Below are 20,303 nucleotides of genomic sequence, written 5' to 3'. Positions count from 1 at the left end.
ATGCACTTTTTATGACCTCGGTATAACAATCGTTTTTGTGAAAATCGTTACATCAGTTAAGGGTTAAAATGTGATTCGTACAACATGTTTTCATAAGGTCCTCACGTCGTGAACACTAAGAATAGATAAAGTTCTTGAAAGTGAAAGTTTCGTTAGGAGAGAAATTTTTAAATGGAAAATGTGTTCATTATTGTAGCAAATGTTGAACATTATCAAATAATATTAAATCATTATATTATACTGTGTGTGTGTGTGTGTGTGTGTGTGTGTGTGTGTGTGTGTGTGTGTGTGTGTGTGTGTGTGTGTGTGTGTGTGTGTGTGTGGAAGAGATATTCTTAATATATTACATATTTGTAATATTTACGCAAACAAATTTGTGTTCAAGGGTTGTTTGTGTTTCTTTTAGAGGACCTCCCTTAATAAACATTTTAAGATAGCTTATTGCGAAGAAATTGTTATTATACAGATTCTATTGTAAACCATGTGCAAATTTCATAGGTATAAGACAGATGTAAAGATATTAACAATAATTATACAGATTATAAAGTTTTTCACATTCCATTTTTCAAATAAGTTTCAAGGTAACATTTATTTTTATAAAAATTCCATAGTATCAGATATATTCTTAAACGAAACACGTAAGTTCGAACAAGATTTCTGTCAAAATGAAGAAAAAATGTCTTAAAAAAATTGCTAAATGAAATAATAAATAATTATCAGTACAGTCAGTTCTATTTTAACCAAGATGTTTCGTCGTTTATGTGTTAATCAATAATTAGTTAGATCAATATTGAGGCGATTAGAGTAGTTTTCTACGTTTTTATATAGAGTCTGAAGACCGTATCTATAACCACGAAAACGTAGAAACAGACTTTATAAATAACTCGGGACGCACTTATATATTCTGTATGTATAAATAAGTTGGTATACAATGCAGTTACAAAGCATGAAATTACAATATTCATTACCGCGCTCGATTTACTTGAAAGAACTGAATACCAAATCAAATTTATTATCGAGTGTCTCTTGTTAGACTGTTAACAAATGAATTTAATACGTATTTTAACTTCTGAATATGAATGTATGTATGAATGTGTGGAACAAAGAAATTGTTATAAAAGCTTTCGTTAACTGTACGTGGACAGATATTTTCCCAGGAAAGAATTTTCATATCCAATTATGGTGTACAATTTTTCTTAATGTTTGTATTTATTTGCAGAATTAATTAGAAGGAATTCGTTGTTAAGCGAGTAATGCTTTATTAATATAGAAATGTAGTAAAAGTATATTGGTTTTTCCATGGATTATGGAAGCATACTTGAGCGAGCGCAATGAAAAAGCATTAATTAATTAATGTTTCGTTGGTTATTAAAGCTGTACATACACTTCCATTAAATCTTATTCTTTAATTGTCGGGCCGCTTGGATTTTACGTGTGTAGCGGATGACGTTCATCCAGGACATTACTTTCAGCGGAAAATAGCGTACTTCCTTTGCGCACTGTTCTGTAATTTATATTCATAAACTTTCATATGAACATACGTATAATTTTCATATCGGAACTAGGCAATATTATCGTTACGAACACTATTTTGCAGAGTTTAGTATAATACATTTATTTTAGTGTACGTATATTTGTTTCAAATCTCAATAAATGAAATAAATAAAAATGCAAAATTTGAGTGGAAATACGCAACAACTAACACACTTACTAAATTTTATACTTTTGATTGGAGTTAACTGCACTGAAAACGTTCTAACTCATTCGACATAAATTACGTATTACGCAGAAAAAGAACTTTATTGATCGACTTTAAGGTCGTTTAATTATCAGAGTATAATAATTTTGTAACAGTATTAAATAAGCGTAACAGGGTGCTACAATTTGATACTGAATCGTGTAATTAAATGTACAAGTAGTATTAAACTAAACAATTCAATAATATATGCTACTTGTATGAATTATTTTCATAGTGACAAACGATAACTAAACAACGAATAATGAGTCGAGTATAATTTACAGGCAACGTAGCATAATTCTATTGAGGGAATTCAGCATTTTTCTTCATATCGTACATAATACACCTTTGCTTTATTGTTCACCAGGATTTCATCTCACTCGACTCACGTTTATACGGTTTTTCAAACGCATTGTATTCATAGTAATACGATTTTCCGATACGTGAAGAAATGATTTTGTGTCAATAGGAAGAAAACGATTTGCAAGAAAAAATATACTATTTCTTAAATTGCTTTTTGAATAGTTCGTAACAATTTAAAGTTATAATTTATTGTAAATAAATTTTTATACGATTTTATCTAGCCTGGTTACACATCTATCGTGTACCAATCGAAAGTATCTGGACAATTTATTATTGGTGGCATTACATTTAATTCATAAATAATTGAAAATTGATACAAATGTAAAAATACTATGTTATAAAATAGCGGTTAAAAAGTGGTATATAATTTAGTCTATAACTTTTCACTCTCATTGAAGAAATATTTGATTCAATTATCGATAAAGTGTAGTCTTTAAAAATGTGAAAAATATAATGCAGAAAGTTGTAATTGTCGATTGTAATTCATACGATTGCAATTAGGAAAGTGTTCAAATTAAACATCGGTGTATATGTTTGTAACAAATATACAATTGTAGCAGATTTCATACACATCCGACAGAGTTGAGTAGACGAAATGTAAAACAATAGAAGGATTAAAAGAATTCAAGAATATCTATATATTATTATCAACTCAATAAAATTATTAATACTAAACCAACCGAGCACCAGAACTGTATACATATACCGACGTATACTTCTTTACAAGAATATCAAGACCGAATTTATTTAATGCTCTAGCCGTTTTTATTAAAATGTATGCTTGAATTGAGAAATTTATTTCTTGCGAAATTATCATCACAACTTCAACAATTTTAAACAGAAAAAGTGTGAAATCGGTTATTTTGATTTGTGCGATAAGATCAGCGTGAACAAAATTTCAATTTGGCTTTTGTTTATCGCGATCGATACGATAAACTTTCCTTTTCACAGAAAAATCCGTTGTCTAACAATGGAACAGTAACGTACCCCAAGCAAGCAGAGACGACCGAAAGACGTGAAAAAGAAAGCAATTCTTCAGAATCAGCCGAAGCGGCCGTGTCGGAGCAATTGGAACAGGGGCGCCGCGCATAGTTTCGACCCTGGCTCGCGGTTCCGCGGAGCGGGGGCGGCGGCGACGAAGTGGAAGGCAACTAGGAGGCACCGACAGTAGCTCCCAGACAGTGACTCCGCGCGTAACGGACATGTAACCGGTGGATAGAGCTCGCAGTGTTATGTCATCGGTGACAATCCCTGGACACTCGGTAGCGGAGCAACAACAATCGCCGCAGGGTCAAGGATAACAGTGTTGTTCAACCTGAAAAATCGAAATCCCCCCCCCCCCCCTCCCTTGCCCTAGAAAAAAAACCAAGCCACCAAAAAATCTGCGCGAACCACCGGATAAAAAAGCAGCCGCCCGAAGTATCAGCGCGAGCACCCGGAGCGGAGGTGGTCGAAAGTGGAGAAGAATTTGTCGGATAAGAGAGGTGCCGGGATACGGCAGGAACGTCGCAACCACCGCACCAGTTGAAAGAGGGAGGGACAGTGGAGAGACCACGGTGGAGAGAGAAGCGGATGGTTCGAGAGAAGCTCGATGGGTCGAACATACTCAGTGCTGCCAGCCGTAAGCTCGACGGAGTCGACGCCGCAAGCTCGATGCAAATCGACGTTGTAGATGCCCCGATGGAAATCGACAGTCGGTGGTGATCTTCCGCTGCTCCCGCCGCCAGTATCGTGTCACGGTTCGATAGCCGGATGAGCGTCGACGACCTCCGGTATCGACGAACCACCTTGGCGACCACCAGCGGAACTATCTCCGCCGGAACCACGAGCCCCGCTGCGACCGGTGTCGACGAACTCTTGGAACACGTGTGCGGGGTTCTGCTCTCCCATCGCCGGGTCAGATAAGAGCCGGTGGCCAGGTAGAGCAGAGGTGACAACGAAGACGTCGTCGGCAACGACGGGAGCGTCCGCAAAGAATAGAACAGCGTGTGGTCCCCGTGTGTGTCCGGTGCGGCTAGCTCGCGGAAGTGCTGGGTCAACAATGTCAATGCCCCTAAGATCGATCGTTGCTTGCTCGAAACCGACCAGTTTGTTAATGGACGGTGAGAAATTGAGTTCGGGGTGAGCCCGGTACTGCTTCCAGCTAATTACTTAGTCGATGAAGCCGTGCGCCACGAGGATATCGCCGGACGAACGTTCGGAGAATGTAATCGCGATCGAGAGGACTGTCTATTGCGAGCCACGTAGCGTCGATTCTTTATGTACGGGGAATAGTTGAGACGATAGCGGCCGAAGGCACGGTGTCGGTTCATCGACTGGCTGGAGCGAATATTCTACGCGGTTGGAGGGGTGGAAATCGTTGGTAGAAGAAGAGTCGTCTCGGTGGACGAGTGGCAGAATAATAACAACTCGTTGGATGGAGTGATGAGCGGGGCCCCTGCACGGGGCACAGCGCCCCGTCGTCAAAGACGTCATCATCATCACCACCACCACCACCATCACCACCATCATCATCAGAAACACCAGAAGCAGCAGCCGCGGGAGGAGGAGTCCGAGGACCAGGCGGAGGAGAAACGGCCGAAAGTGAATCCGATCTTCCTGTGGGCCTCTCAACGCGAGCAAAGGATCGTGGAGGTAAGATGCGAGGACTACGACAAGAGGAACCGTATCAAGCTGACGAAGACGGCGCAGGGATGGCGTTCGATACCGAGGACAGCTTCGAACATGTACTCGACACGGTTAGGTGGTTCCTTCCAGAAAACAGCCGGCTCGAGCCCTTCGAACACGTCCGACACAAGCGACGGAAAAGGGGCCGCGAAACAGTCGGAGCACGTGGCGATCAATCTTCAACATATCTCCGCGAAAGAGCTGTCGAACGGACGGCCAAACGGCGTGGTTGCGGCGAACGCTGCCGGCAGGAAGAGGAGTTACGATGAAATTAATCGGAACGGCGAGCATCGGCGAGATTACGGGTTCCAGTTGAATAATTTGCGGAATAATGCGAGAGTCGGTGCAGCGTGGGACGAGAAGCGTCGGAGGGTGCTATGCTCCGATGACGACGAGAAGGAAGACGACGACGAGGACGACGAGGAGGAGGAGGACGAAGAGGACGACGAAGAGGACGACGAGGATGACGAAGAGGACGATGACGAGGAGGAAGACGAGGACGAGGCGGAGGAGGAGAATAGATTCGAGAAAGAGTCGGCGGTTGGACGTGGGAGAAGTAAGCTCGAAAGGCTGCAGAAGGACAAGCTGCTGCAGCCGCGAGTGGTGCTGGAGCAGCTACACTTCTCTCAATTGCCCGAGGGCGTTCATCAGAATATCCTTCAGAGTCAAGGAAACGACGAGAAGGGGCAGAACGAGGATGATGTTATCGCCGCTGAAAAGAAGACGGCGGTGGATTGTGAAAAACGACGGCACATGAACAAGCCGGGCATTCAGGACATACTGAACATGATAGACGCGACTGCCTCGCCGGTTCTAGCTGCCGACACTCCTAGCGCCGATCTACCGGTCGACTCCACGAAAACGTACGAGGTTCTCAACGAGAATCTCCACGTGAAATCGTCGGATAGTAAAATCGGCGACTCGAACTCGATCTTGATGGAGTTGGCGAACAAGACGAACGATCGTCAGTCGAGAACGAACGTGATCTCCGGATATCACCGCAAGGACGCCGACAAGCTCGACGAGAATCTCGCGGATGATAAAATAGAGATACACGAGGAGAAGATTTTGGGAAGCTACGGAGAGAGCGAGGAGGAGAAGAACCGTCAGCTGAAGGAGGACGTGATCATCGTCTCGATAAAGAACTCGGACACGAAGATGTGCAAGGTCGCGGAGGCGGACGGTGGTCTCGAAAGCAGATCAAAGTGTCGATCAAACTCTCGCGTTAAGTATCAAAACAGGGTGTCGATGTACGACGACACGCCTCTGGAAGTGGAGGAGGAGCGGCCGGACGAGCCTGGAGAACCGATCAAACTAGACTATAACGACAGTTCGAAGATTCTGAACGCGCTCAGGAATACTCCGGGTCTCTCGGTGTCTATAACGAGGACCCACGCGTCGGAGGGTTCGAAGAGCAACAACGCGGCCCCGTCGGCGAGGCCAGCCTCGAAAGCGTCGTCGTCGAGCAGATCGCCGGATTCGCAAGCGGAGTGCGTCGAGAGGATGTTGAAAACCGCGGATTCAGCGACGGAGACACAAAGGACCGCCTCCTCTTCGAAAAACCTTCCCGGCTTGTCCATCATCATACCGAGCTACCGCTATAGAAATCCTCACGTGTCGGCGACGCATTCGATCTCGCCGAACATGAAAGCGCGCGTCGAGTCTCCGGAGAGCACTGTGAACTTCGCGAAAACCGAATCGTACCCGGACGAGTCGAAATTGGACGGTTTCCCGCACGAGGAGGAGCACGATGAAAGAGACATGGAGGAGGACGAGGACGACTGCGACTCCCAAGTGCTGGAAGATCTGAGGCGGCAGAAAGCGGACTCGTTAGCCTACGAGTCCGACAGGGATTACTTCCACCGGCAGAACACGGGGAACTCGGACGATCGAAAGACACCTTTAGAGAACACGAAAAACCAGGCCCACTGGATCAGTTCGAGCAGGAACAGCGAGGCTCAAGCGAAATGCAAATATCAGGATGTAGAACATTTTGACGAGCAGGTGCTCGAGGAACTCCGAACCCGTGGCACGGTTGTGTCGCCGCAGCCGAGTGGAATTCCGTGTTCCCCAGCTTCCAGGAGGCCCTCGTCCGCCTACCTCGAGAGGCTGCTGCCTAGTCCTCCTTGTTCGGTGTCCTGTTCGGAAGACGCGAAGAACGATATCACTCTGAAGGGTATCCTGTCGTCGCCGAACCAATTGGAGGCCAGGGAGTACGAGAAGCAGAAGGAGAACTCGAATCGCTGTGATCAAGTACCTAGTGAGCATCACGTTGTGCGGCCGGACCAACTGATGGACATCGAAAGGACTAGCTTGCGGAAGAGGAGCAGGAACCTCCAAGAGCGGACGTCCGTGCACAGCCAGGAGATCCGCAGCTCCGGCAGACCGTTGTCCAGCGGCGATATCCACAGCACGTATCTCGCGGCTGATCGCGGCATCGCGAAGAGGCCGATGTCCGCTGAATGGACGGTCGGCAGGCAGAGGAATCAGCCGAGTCCTTATCAAAAGTTCTCTGGGAAGCATCGAGCGCCGACTTTGGAGGAGGCTTGCGCCACGTCCAGCAGCACGGACAAGCTTCTGGACCCTGCTAGTCAGCTCAGGGAGCTAATCGAGACGTCCGGGCACCTGATACCGGAGCCTCTCTTAGTGCCCAGGGATTACTTGCCAGGCCTCGCCGCGGCTCCAGCTACCGAAATCCCGAAATTGCTGGCGTCCAGGCCGGAGCTCAGACTGCCGGAGGCGCTCGACAGGCCGGACCTCGTCAGGGACCCAGATTTATTGGTGATATCCCTGGCGCATCTTCAACACGTCCTCGACCACGGCGAGGGACCAGTCGCCAGATCGCGGTCGTCCCATCATCCGAGAATCAACAACGGTACTAACAAAGGGTCCGGCCACGCGAGCACCGGACCGAGAAACGCCTCGTTGGCCAGACCGAAACTCAGCTGTAAACCGATCGGCACGCTCATGCCGGCGCCGATCGATCTGTCCAGCAGCCGACGAACCAGTCCCTATCCGCCGTTGCTCAGGGTGCGAAGCGGATTACTCAAGCAGGAACCGGAAGTGAGCTCCACGGCTAATTCGCCCGATGACTCGCAACTCTGGCATCCTCTATTCGGCAGGTAATTCTTACCTTTCTTTGGCTTAGTCGACTATAAGAATGATTGGTTCGTTGCATGCGTATGTTTGTGGTCTGATAATTTCCTAGAGAAACGTATTTTCCAGGGACCCGAAGTAACAGTTATTTCAGACATTTTCGCAAGAAAGATCTGTAATAACGTCGTGTTTAGTATTCAAATTCAAGCTGTTAATTGTGAAATTTGAAAGGAATTGTTCAAAAAAGCTAGCGATTAAAAGACTTCGATCTTTTGGCTGCAAGAAACATTTATAATAACCGAAAATCCTTTTTGTTGTTGATCATTGATGACGGAAATTATATTAGTTCTATTCGAATCAGTGTAATTGAAATTCTATTGAAAAATTCTGTTAAACTAAAACTCTGTTAAAAGATTCTACTAAATTAAAATTCTATTAAAAAATTCTATTAATAAGTTTGTTAAGGCGAATTAAATTCAGTTATTCACTGTAGTCATTAAGAATGAAAATTTTATTTTGATCAATAATAACAGTTATCGATGAGGAATATTTACTTTAATTGTTCGTAAAAGTTATAGATAAAATGAAATTTTGTGTAATACCAGTATCCATACCAAAGCAGTGTTTTTGTTGCTCATTTTCATTTTCTTGTTCCTTACAATCGATGTAAACAGTTGTTATTTTGCATAAACATTAGTAGTCTCGTTAAGACCAACTCGAACAAATTTCCGTCATCGATAATGATTAAGGGATTTACTTTACGATTATAAAAGTTATGGTCCCTGGTATTTTGTTTCATTGGTTCAATCAGTTATTTTGTATGATCATTCGTTTCTTTACTTTAAATATATTTTATTTTGAATTATAATAAAAGAAGAAGCTATTTCATTATATTAAATTAAATTATAATAAAAGAAGAAGCATTGTTATATAAAATAATTGATTGATTTCATCATATAATCATATATTCCATCATGTAAGACTCGCTCCATTGTGCTTCCCATTATGTAGTATTATCTTCACAAGTTTTCGTCAACATGATTATGTTAGTACTTCACTTTATTTTAAAAAAACTGAACATGTCCATTACAAACGAACAAAGCCTTTCGCTACATTTTAGTTACACTGGATAAAAAGTAAGGCAGGAAATACGTTTAATCGCTGTCAATACCGAAAATCAATAAGTCCTTTTCTCTACGATACATATTAACAATTATAATCAGGCACATATTTGCGTTTATAATGATACTAATGTCATGATGCTATTAAATAGTAATAGTGCTACTTTTAATTCGTATTTCTCAATGGCTTTTTATTTATACTGCTTCATAAGAAAAGCAAGTGACATGAAACAGGATTTGAGAAAACTTTCTTTTTTTCGCGAATCTTGATAATCCATTACACGTGCGCACATAATTTCGCAACGTCAATCATTTTCTGAAGTTTTTAATGCAACAAAGTTATGCAACCAAATTGCGTGATACTGAAATGGACATTGCTGGCAACAGGAATGTGAGAATGATCTTCATTATTCGACACTCGGACAGCGAAGTTCGGGTCCATTTGAACCCAGAGTGTAAATATTGTTATTTGACTAGTTTCTTCGATTTAGTGTCTCACAGTTAACTTAATTTTTCACAATCTTTCTTTAAACCAAGTATAAATGTGATTCTGTTCTTTCAAGTCCGGCTAGAATTCTGTTTTTTCGTCATCGATAGACCGCGGATTTTATGCAGATTTGCGGTAAAAATGGAGTGGCGAAAGTTAAACTAGCGAAAAGATGAAATGAAATCAAGAATGTTGACACCCCAATTTCGACTTATTAAAATTATTTGTTGTACTTTTGGCTCGTTTGCACAAAGTTCCGCGGTCTGGTTACGGTTTACAAAGAAAAAAAAAATAACTAACGTATCCAGTAAAAAAAGCTACGATGAAACAAATTGCCAAACGGAACGATAATCGATCCAGCGCGTTTGTATTTTCATAAAAGAAAAGGTCCGCTGTTCGAGCGTTAAAAGAGAGAGCTACAGATCCATTATTACCCTATTTCTACAGAAATCGGTTGTATGAATGAATTATGACCCCGGCAAGTAGCTCGGGAAGTACTGGAAATAGCTCCCAACGCGTTCCCATGCTTAAATTCGTAATGCGTAGTACTGATACCTGCAAAAAGGAAATACGTAATTTATACGAAGGACACGAAGTTTCGCGACATCTTGACGGGCACGGTATTAATATAAAACGTGACTTACATCGGCGACGCGAGGCTATATTCCGCCATGGAGGATCCGCGGTGCAACATGTTACCGAGTCGAGTGTCGTTTATTTTATTCAAGACGGAAAAGAACAGTACGCATCGGAAACATTGACCTGCGTGGTGTAGTGAACCACTGCCGGTCGCTTTTCTCCCGTCGAACGCTTTGTCCTAGAGTTTCCCCGGCCGCGGCGTGGCACGCGGCGCGGCACGGCGTGGCGTGGCCTGGCGTGGCGTCTTTCGAATGTGTGCCTACGTGAGCCCGCATTCGAACTTTGAAAACCGCGTTAAGTATATGGCGGTGAACACAGACGGGCAATAATTTGAATGGGTCCAAAGCGTAGGAGTGCTCGCATTGTCTTACGTATTCGCGGGCGAGGCGAAACGGAAGGGAACGGAACGGAACGAAACGAAACGAAACGGAACGCGCTTTTCAACTACATTCTTTCTCCCCCGGGGACGTTATTCGATAAAGATAATTATGCACGGTTATTTTATTTACCTTCTGGTATGCAAACGAAGAGAAGAAAATATCGTATGAAATATGTTGGAATGAAATACGTCTGGTTCTGTGCGACGACGACTGTAATTAATGCGAAAGCGAGGGATGCGGAGGGAAGAACGAAAAAGGGAAAAAAACGCCATCATGAAAAGCATATCAAATTGAGAGTCCATGGTTTAACCTCGCTCTCTCTCTCTCTCTCTCTTTCTCTCTCTCTCCTCTCCCTCTCTCTCTCTTTCTCTCTCTCTCTCTCTCACACTCCCCCTCTCTTTTTCTCTCACTCTCTACCTATCTGTCTATCTATCTATCTATCTATCTCCATCTTTGTCTCTTTTCCTCTTCCTGTCTCTATCTCTGTTTCTCTCTTCCTCTGCATCTGCAATCTGCATCTAGAAGCAGAATTAACTTGCAGACGCAACGTTGCCAGTTAAAAGGAAGATGTTCGAGCTAAGCTAGGGACACTCGAAACCATTGTATGTCCGCTGAAAGTCTTTTCATTCAACGGTTCAACGACTATTAGTATTTGAGACGCAGTGAAACATTCAAACGAAATATTCGATCGAAGAGAATATTTTCCGACGGATTTTGAGAGTTCTACTCTGCGACCAATGAGAATTTTAATAATGCGTGCAAGAAGGATTAGCCTGAATCTGTACGAATGTACAGTACACTCCTTGGTGAAATGACGAAGTTTCGAAGAAGTTGTGATTAATTTTCCGGGGAATTTTCATGCCACAGGTTCAGAAAACCGATTCTCTGTGTAAATCAAAAGTACGTTTCAAAATTGTGATCTTTAAATTTTTGCGGTGGAGCTCGGAGAGGTAGTAAATTTATACATTTATTACGGTATTATATCGATGATATTAACATTGCTTTCTGTTTATGATATTTTTTTTAACAATACAATGTCAATTTTTCCGACGAAGAAATATCATTCTTCTTTTAAACGTCAGAAGTCGTCCACTTCTGCATGTTCTCGTAGTTCAACAAAATTTCACACTGCACAATAAATAAATAAACACATATGTTTTCTCGTAGCTTAACGATGAATTAATATATTCTGAAAAAATTTGTTTGCATATTGTCAACAGTTTCGAGACAAAATTTCTTAAAAGTCACTTAGTTTCGTAACATTCATATGCATAAAGCTTTTTGCACGAATTGCAAAATATAAGAAATTGCATTGGTATTTGATTCGTGTGTTAATAATTGTAACTGCACAAAATCCACGTGTATTCGGACGACGATTATTACGACTAGATCTTCAACATATTAGAAATTCTAATTTCAAGACATGTCAGAAGGCTGAACGCGCGACAATAAATTAAGTTAAAATCAGATGTAACATTTTTCGTTTGCAACATTTTAGCAACACGCGCTACAAATTGTATTGCGTTGCTAACGCTGTACTAAGTTTCTTTTCATGATTTTAGAATGACACATTCTTGAGAAAATAGTCATTTCTTTTCTGTTCGACGACCTTTTGAACGCGGCGGTAAAAGTGCAATAGCAATTAAACTCGAAAGAAAATTATACGCTGCTTTCATATATGTATATCCTAGGAACGGGCTGGACATTCTACGAGAAGAAGCCAGTCGTCAGTGTCAACAGTAATTATGAATTGCATTTACAAGACATTGTTGCAATCAATAATTAAATGTGAACGCCTTGTCAGATAGGCATCTCTCAATCAATGACGAAATATTCAGCATACGCGGCTATGCAAATTCCGCGTGTTATTACATATACTCATTGTAAAAACTCTTAATTATCTGCACACGCAGATACTCGGTGTATTGTAATTTTATCGATCACAATATCTATTGAATTTAGATTACGCGTTCTCTGACAATTTTTGAAATATAACGAAGCTTTCACATATTTCATTGCGTTGATAAGTAGACTATGGATATAACTAAAGGACGTAACCCAGAGTACGGATTCAATGTATGTATGATAACAATAAGTGACAGAAATATTAAATGCTAAAAATATTAGAACAATTTAAGGACGCAGTTATATAATTTCCAATTAAATACAAGTTATTACGAAAAGGAATCTATTTAATTTCTATTCTTTTTTTTGGAAATTATAGCAAGAAGTTTCTATTTTGCATGGAGATGTTTAAAATATTAATCGTTATAATATTAGAAAATAATTACATTTTTTAATTAAAACCTAATTTAGTTCTCTGTTGCAATATTTTCAATATGTTGAAAACTAATTAGAAAACAAGAATCATACTTCATATTGGATATGTTCAAATTTTGACAACTTTAAAAATATCTATAAATCTAAAATCTATTTTCATCATTTATAAGATCATTATCTTTCTACGTCGACAAGTAATAATAAGCTAAAGTCTTTTTAAAGCTAAGATTAATTACGTCGATAAAATGATAAGATTGGACCTTAAACATTCGATTCCGAACATGATCGAAACGTTTGCTAACATTGGCATCGTAAAGTCTAACGTTTTCTACGTAACAGCCCCCAACACACGGACATAAATCTTCCATAAACACTGCCAGCCGGGTAATAATGAGAAATCTACATTGCGCCGGCATTAATTTCGAGCAAGATTAAAAGAACGCGAGCGGAAATCATTTCTGATTCAGTCGAAAGAAAATCTTAATATACATTTTTCCCTTGCGCTGTGTTGCAACGCGTGCGGTTTAGCAATTCGCCGCTTTTAATGCTTCGACTGTCGATCCGGCAGCCTCGAAAATTCCATCAAATGAAAGCTACGTATTTCATGACTTGACAACTACAAAGTTGAGCTGCACGATACTAAATTCTACACTTCGAACCTTCATGCATATTGCAGATACAGTAATTTCTCTCACATTGTTTCCCAGCTTGGAAGCGAAAATGGACAACTTGGGAAGAGGAGATACGATCATTCGAGTCTCGCGGCTCGCTTTGATGGTTGTTGATAATTGGCAACTATACAAGCGAACCGCAACGCTCGAATAATCGTATCTCCTCTTTCCAAATTGTCCATTTTCGTTCACAAGCTGAGGAACAATGTGAGAGAAAATGCTGTAGTAACCAAACTCTGCACACTAAATACAGTGGCCCACAAAAGTGCTACACCTTTTAAAACGCAATAACTATTTTAAAATTAAACTAAACGACTTGAATTTCTCTTTGGATGATAGAGAGACTAGTCTACTAGACGATGACAGAAATGCTTTTCTTTTTAATTTTGCTCTTACTTGGTATGACAAAAAAATAAAAATCTTTCGTTTTTAACTTTTTTATTTGAGCCTGTAACAAAAATTTTAAAAATATCTTTCGTAGATCTCGGTAGCTTATATGCATGTTGAAAATTTTATCGAAAACAGTTCATGTTGTTATGAGTTACAACAAATGGCAGTTTTATCACGATTTTGACCAGAAACTGTAAGAAATCTGCAGTTTTTAAAATCCTTCAAAGGCATTTTTTAAATCTTTGTTATAGGCTCGGATAAAAAAGTTAAAAAACAAGGGTTTTTAATTCTTTCTTTTCATTCCAAGTAATAACAAAATTTAAAAACAGCTTTTTAGCCATCGTCCAATTAGATTAGTCTCTCTATCATCTAAAAAAAATTCAAGCCTTTTAGTTCAGTTTTGACAAATTTATTGTGTTGTAAAAGGTGTACGAACACTTTTGCAGGCCACTGTATATTAGCACAAAAGGACATTTTCAACCAAGTTAGTCGTTCATATAATTCCGTCATCAATACATGATGACATTATTATGTGACAAATCATAATTTCAAACAATTTCAAAATAGAAAATACGAAAACGGTCATTACTGTTCAATTCTTTTTACCTTCCTAATATTTCAAATTGCTACCACACAATTTTACCATAAATGCATAAAATCGGCAGTCTAATTAACATAGAAATTGTACGAAGTTTAAATGAATCCAATCCAATACAGTAAAGTCACCCTAATTGTTGCTTAGATTGTGCACAAAAATGGACAATTTGGAAAGAGGAGATACGATTATTCGAGCCTCGCGGCTCGTTTTTATAGTTATCGACAATCGGTTGCTGTAAAATTGTCCAGTTTTGTGTAAAATTTGAGCGTCAGTTAGGGAGAATTTACTGTACTTCTAAAACAACGAAATACAATTTTGCATGCTGACGAGAAACATTTTTGAACTTTAACGTGAATCGTGGGACCGGTTCCCACTGTTCGATTGCTTCGAAATTGCGCGCACAAGATTGCCTGGCCAAGTGACGCAGTTTAGCGGAGGAAGTCGAAAAATGAGGCCCACCCTGCCGGAGAACCGCCTAGTTCCCCAAACCATATTCATTTTTCAATCGCGATTGGAAGGACAATTAAATTTCGATCCACCCACTCGAAACCGGCATCCTCGGACAATTAAATTTCTATCGGGATTGATGCGTGCATGGAAACGTGCACGGTGCGGTGATGCTTCATGCATACAGAACGGGAAAAGACGAGAGAGATGGTGTCAGGGTGTTTTGCGAGTCCGCGGCGACAGAGGTAGCTCGTTGATACGGACAACACGGCCGGTGATAGTGCGATCATTTGCATTTTAATACTGGTAGCCCGCGATAACGCGCTGTATCTCGCAGACTCCGCCTCGGCGCTGTCACTCCGCTTATAACGAGCCGATCGATCTACATACACGACCGCCGTTAAATATTTAAACGAGATCGGATGCCGTAAACTGCTCCTCCGCTACCTCCTGCGCCGAGAGCGAGCGGACCGTGACCATCAAGCCTCTTCCTCGCGGTGCCAATTAGCAGGGTCCGTTGAAATTCGAGGATTCCCACGTGTCGTTTACCGCGACACGCTCGTTTGCTGCGAATGTCTTCGAAATTTCCGATTTTCGGGCGATTCGGACGCTCGACGGTAGAACATCCGAGCACCAGACACAGCACTACTTTTTACATATTGTTCTTGTTTTTTCTTTTGGGTTTAATGTCGCATCGACTGCGCAACCCCATTAGCGACAGGTTCTGTGTTTTTAGGTTTTATTGTTAAATTTTGTCGTATAGTTGGGTTTCTTTCAGATAATTCAAAGTGCCTATAACATGGTTTTCAGAGGCCAGAGGTGATTTTTGCTGAAGTACGTGTTTTCATCTCTGTAGATTAAATCTTTTGCATTTGTAGAGTAGATGGGCTGTCGATATTGGATCGTTACAAGTGTTGCAAATTGGTGGTTCTGTTTTGTTTTTTTTAATACAATAGATATACATATTGCTTTTTTTGTTGAAATTTTCATATTCACTAGACTGCAGTTTTATGCGTTCATTATAAAATTGGATACGTGAGACGTAAAACAATTGGAAAATTCATATAATTTCAGAATAATCTATATATTATTTGCAACTCACTGAAATTTATTAACACTTTGACTGGCACGTTAACAATCGCAAAAAACTGAATAAAATTGGAGCATTTTGCTGAATCAAATTAAGATCGAAAATGAACAGGAAATGAACTACTCTCTTCCATTGTCATAAAACGCTATACTTTGTAAACCCACTACAAATATTGTAGTTTCTTGATAACTTTTCGTACATGCGATATGATGCAAAATAATCTCAAGAGAGATTAAAACTGCAACTATCGTTGCATTTTGTGGTTTCCAATAAAGTTATGAAGATGTAATAAATTTGCTCAAAAATTAATATTCAAATCTGAGTAAATAATCATGTTACATCAATATGACTGACGTGACAGTCAGTGTGTTAAGGAAAGATATTTCTATTTGAGTCATGTTCGTTGCGATTGGAACAGATAATTTTTTATTTTACAGAAAGATCCTCAGTCTATTTGTGTAATATGTAACAACGGCGCGAAAAACAGTAAAGAAGATGTTTGTCATGCGTGTTCTCATAAATCATGCGTTGCAATTATTACAAGACTTGTTCTCGATATTAATTCATTATTACTACACTGAGGATATTATGATTTTGTGTTTAAATTATTTTGTTTTGATTTTTGTTTTTGTTGTGATTATTATGTTTAAATTGACTAGGTGAAATACTAAATAATGAAAACGTTAGAAGAAACTAAGAATTCTCGTACATGAAATCATTCAAATAAGAAATACGCTTTTGGTCCACTTTGTTAAAATACGCTTTTGAAAATTTGTTATTTTGTATGAAGTTCTGCGATCTAAGCATTACATTGTACAAATAAAATTTTATTTAAAATAGTGTGCAATTCGGAATTCTGTCATCTTTTAAAAGCAATTATCGAGATAGTACTCAATCTTTATTACAAATTGTGCCTGAATAGATGTATCCAGTAATTATTCTCAAAAACATCTTTACTTAAAGACGATTTAATCTCAATGAACCTGAAATAAACCATCTAAACTCCGCCATCTTGAACCTTACTAATTCAGTAAAAAAGAATTATACAACGACAAAGCTGGTGCTCATTTTAAAGCTTTAAATCTGTTTTGCTGTCCATCATTCACTTTCTAATAGGATATTTGTATGCGATATAGTGAGTGGGAGATTGCAGTTATAGTCATTTGAAAAAATAGTAGAAATTGAAACGTATCTGGAAACAGTAAACATTTTTCTAATGACCGAATCATAAATTTGAAATAAGATTAGATATGCAACAAGACACTTGCATAAGTCTTATGGAATCTGTTAATCAGTGAATGCTAATGAGTGAATGATATGAAGAAACTAATGTGCGAAGTTCTGGTTCGTAGGTATTTAAAAAAATACACCTCATACATCGAAAAGTTAGTTAAACGTTATGTCTAAAGCTCGTTTTAGTAGTCGTTGATTGTAGAGATTAAACTTTTCATGGAAAAAGTTTATTTTCACAGAGACATCGCGTCTACGATTTAGCGAAACAGACCGCACATTTATAAGATGAATTAATGTTATTTCCGATGGAACAGTTTCTAGTATAATGATAAAGAGCTGAATAGATCCTTTGATGTCTCTGCAATGTTGTATCCACAGAGTCCTTGACATCATCAGCCAAGAGTTAATGAAATGTAAATACGACCAAGCTTATGGAAAAATAATTCAACAATTTTTTAGCTGCAATAATTTAAACATGGAGGGCAAAAACAGCCTTCAAAAATTAGATGTGAACGTTTTTTTAAATAATATAACCAACTGTGCAAACAGTTTTTAAACATATTTATCTTGAAGGCTGTTTTTACCACCCAGATATGAACTATTATAGATACAAAAAATACATGCCAAATATTCTTCCACAAACTGACAGAGACATAAATTTCACTTAAAAGCACGTATTACACTTGGGTATCCTTAGTTAGTTGCAATCCTTCCATGTGTTTTCGCGTGTTAACCTCTCATTATTCAATAGCATGCACGATATATCAGTTAACATCGAAAGGTCCTATTATCCCTATCGTAAATTTTTGAACAGTTAACTTTACTTAACTCCTCGTTGATATTGTTTAAATAGACAAAGATTAATCGTTCAGAGATTATACTCCTGTTAAATAGTATTTCAGATAAAGATAGATAACAATGTGTATCCCTGACAGAACGTTTAGAATTACATGACGATTTAACATAATTACAGTAGCCGTTTATTGAAAAAGTTCAGCTATAATATTTCGTGAAATATCTAGGTTAACACGTTCCGTGCCAAGCCATTTTTGCTTAACTTGTCGTTCAGGCCATTTGATGTTTTGACTAAAGATTGATACATTATCACATAATATTTCATTATATCATCAGTAGATAAGTAGTGATTGCCCGAATCAACCGTTTTTATGCAGCTCTTGCTTTAAAAAAGTCAAACATTGTAATTAATAGTTATTGTGTATATAACGATTAAACAAATTTATGTGCTTTATTCTATACAGCATTTTTTACAATGCCTCTCATCCTTTTGGTGGAAATATATTTTATACAATCAAATTTGTCACAAAATGTATGTCTTCAGCGCTTTAAATAAATATGTCCGCGTGTACCATTTATGGTACACGTGGCCTGATGGTCAAGTTTAACGTGTACCATTTATGGTACACGTGGCACGGAACGTGTTAAATAGAAAATGGCTAAAAAAGAGTGTTAATTTGTCATTAAAAACATTAATAACGAATACGGGGAATAGGATTTAACTACAAGAAATTGTTAAAGGTGCTTATTCAAATTATGACATGTTACCTTGGCTTATTAGCCAAGGTCAACCAATAACTTTTGATATGAAACCATTCAAATTGAGACAGAAGCCTCTCGACACTTAAAATCCCCAAAAATGTTTTAGAAAACAAATCAGAAAATTTGACGTCGATTCGAAACGATTGTTAACGCAAGGAGGATTAAAAGTGAAAAAAAAGTTGAGAACATTCTACACTTAAAATTGGCATTATAAAACGGTAAGATCTACGAGATTCCCTAATGGTTAATTAGCTCTAACTCGCCCCGAGCAGTAAAATTTTCAGCCGTAAATTCGCCATAACTTTTTTCGCTGTTAAATACAAATTACCTCGAGCACACAATTGCCGCGCTGTTTACATTCGTGCGATGCAACATAAAATCTGCTCCGTCGCGTTCTGTTCTTCGCGCGCTGAAAACGCACCAACGAAATACACGTCCATTTCCAATTCGGTGCACCGATAATAAAACCTACTTGACCAGCTCGATACAATAATTGGTGAAGGGAAATGCTTCGATCCCGCAGATCGGTACATTCGTTCCAAGACGAGGAGCCCGAATTCCTGAACTTTCTAGGAGTTAATCCTCGCTAGAATATCGAGACCGAAGTAGATCGAGCAGTTGTGTCCCGCTGTGATTTATTCGAAGACGGCGATGAACGTCCGCCTTATTAATGTCGACGATCTACAATTTCATGCGACTGGAATAGAATTCGTAGGTGTTCGTAGCTCGTGCGTTATCAGCGGCCGCGCCGAACCGCCCCAGAAATCGTGTATCAGGTTGTCCGCCGCGTTCTTCTCACGAGGTGGTCGAATTCTGATGAGCGATCTTGTAACACACGGCTTCTAATTGGTGATCGAGACTTCTCTAATTAGGACTGCGTGTTCCACGATCAGCAATTGGCACGACACGAAAGTGGGTCGTGACTCCGCGTTTCGCCCTACGTTCCGTTGTCTACGGTTAGCGACGACGCTGTTGCGCAAGCAGATATTTCAAATTCATAGTCGTCGGCTTCCTACCAGAGATTGATAAAGCCGTCCTTGCCGCGCGCGTTGTTGCTCTTTCGAAAGAAACGAAAATCGTGTCTCTGTTAATTGCATTGATTAACCTACACAGTGACGAACAACGAAATATGGTTGTTGGCAAGATTTTAGAGAAGATTGCTTTCTGAATAATTTTAATAAATAAAACTTCTATTCGTGAGAGTGCCTCTTTTATGAATTTTGTAATCATTCCTTTTTACAAAGATTTTGTAACTTGTTTTCTCAAACCTTATCAAATTATACCTGGCTCAATGGTTTTCACTGAATCCCCTGTTTCAATTTATAGAGAAAATTCATAATTGTAGGCTCAAAGTAACTTTTATATTTTTAGTGACATCTAAACAAAAACTCAACGACGTATCATATTTTTCTATTTTATATTATTTCAATTTATAGATCTACATAATTGTAGTGCATAATTGTAGGCTCAAAGTAACTTTTATATTTTTAGTGGCATCTAAACGAAAACATAACGATGTATCATAATTTTCTATTATTTCTAATAT

The 20,303-nt window shown here is 39.6% G+C and overlaps 1 protein-coding gene and 1 long non-coding RNA gene across 5 annotated transcripts in view; one reads left to right on the top strand and one right to left on the bottom strand.

Moving 5' to 3' along the window:
• Window positions 1-880: 880 nt before the first annotated feature.
• Window positions 881-3,205, bottom strand: LOC143261554 (uncharacterized). The gene is made up of 2 exons (XR_013035646.1): window positions 3,089-3,205; window positions 881-1,504 (listed from the first exon to the last, which is right to left on the bottom strand). It is a non-coding gene; the product is annotated as an uncharacterized LOC143261554 (long non-coding RNA).
• Window positions 3,206-3,272: 67 nt separating this feature from the next.
• Window positions 3,273-20,303, top strand: part of LOC117218764 (uncharacterized) — a 62,195-nt gene continuing 45,164 nt past the window's right edge. For 3 of the 4 annotated variants that reach the window (XR_013035643.1, XR_013035641.1, XR_013035640.1), the window contains exon 1: window positions 3,273-7,890. Coding sequence is in view for 1 of the 4 variants with exons in the window: in XM_033467386.2 (XP_033323277.2) it covers window positions 4,526-7,890 (3,365 nt within the window). In the remaining 3 variants the exon portion in view is untranslated. The remainder of the gene's footprint in view (window positions 7,891-20,303) is intronic. The other variant, XM_033467386.2, reaches the window with a different exon arrangement.

Source organism: Megalopta genalis, chromosome 1 (genome assembly GCF_051020955.1).
Source record: "Megalopta genalis isolate 19385.01 chromosome 1, iyMegGena1_principal, whole genome shotgun sequence".
Lineage (NCBI taxonomy): Eukaryota > Metazoa > Arthropoda > Insecta > Hymenoptera > Halictidae > Megalopta > Megalopta genalis.
The sequence above is the reverse complement of the archived record's forward strand: the minus strand, read 5'-3'. Positions and strand labels throughout refer to the sequence as shown.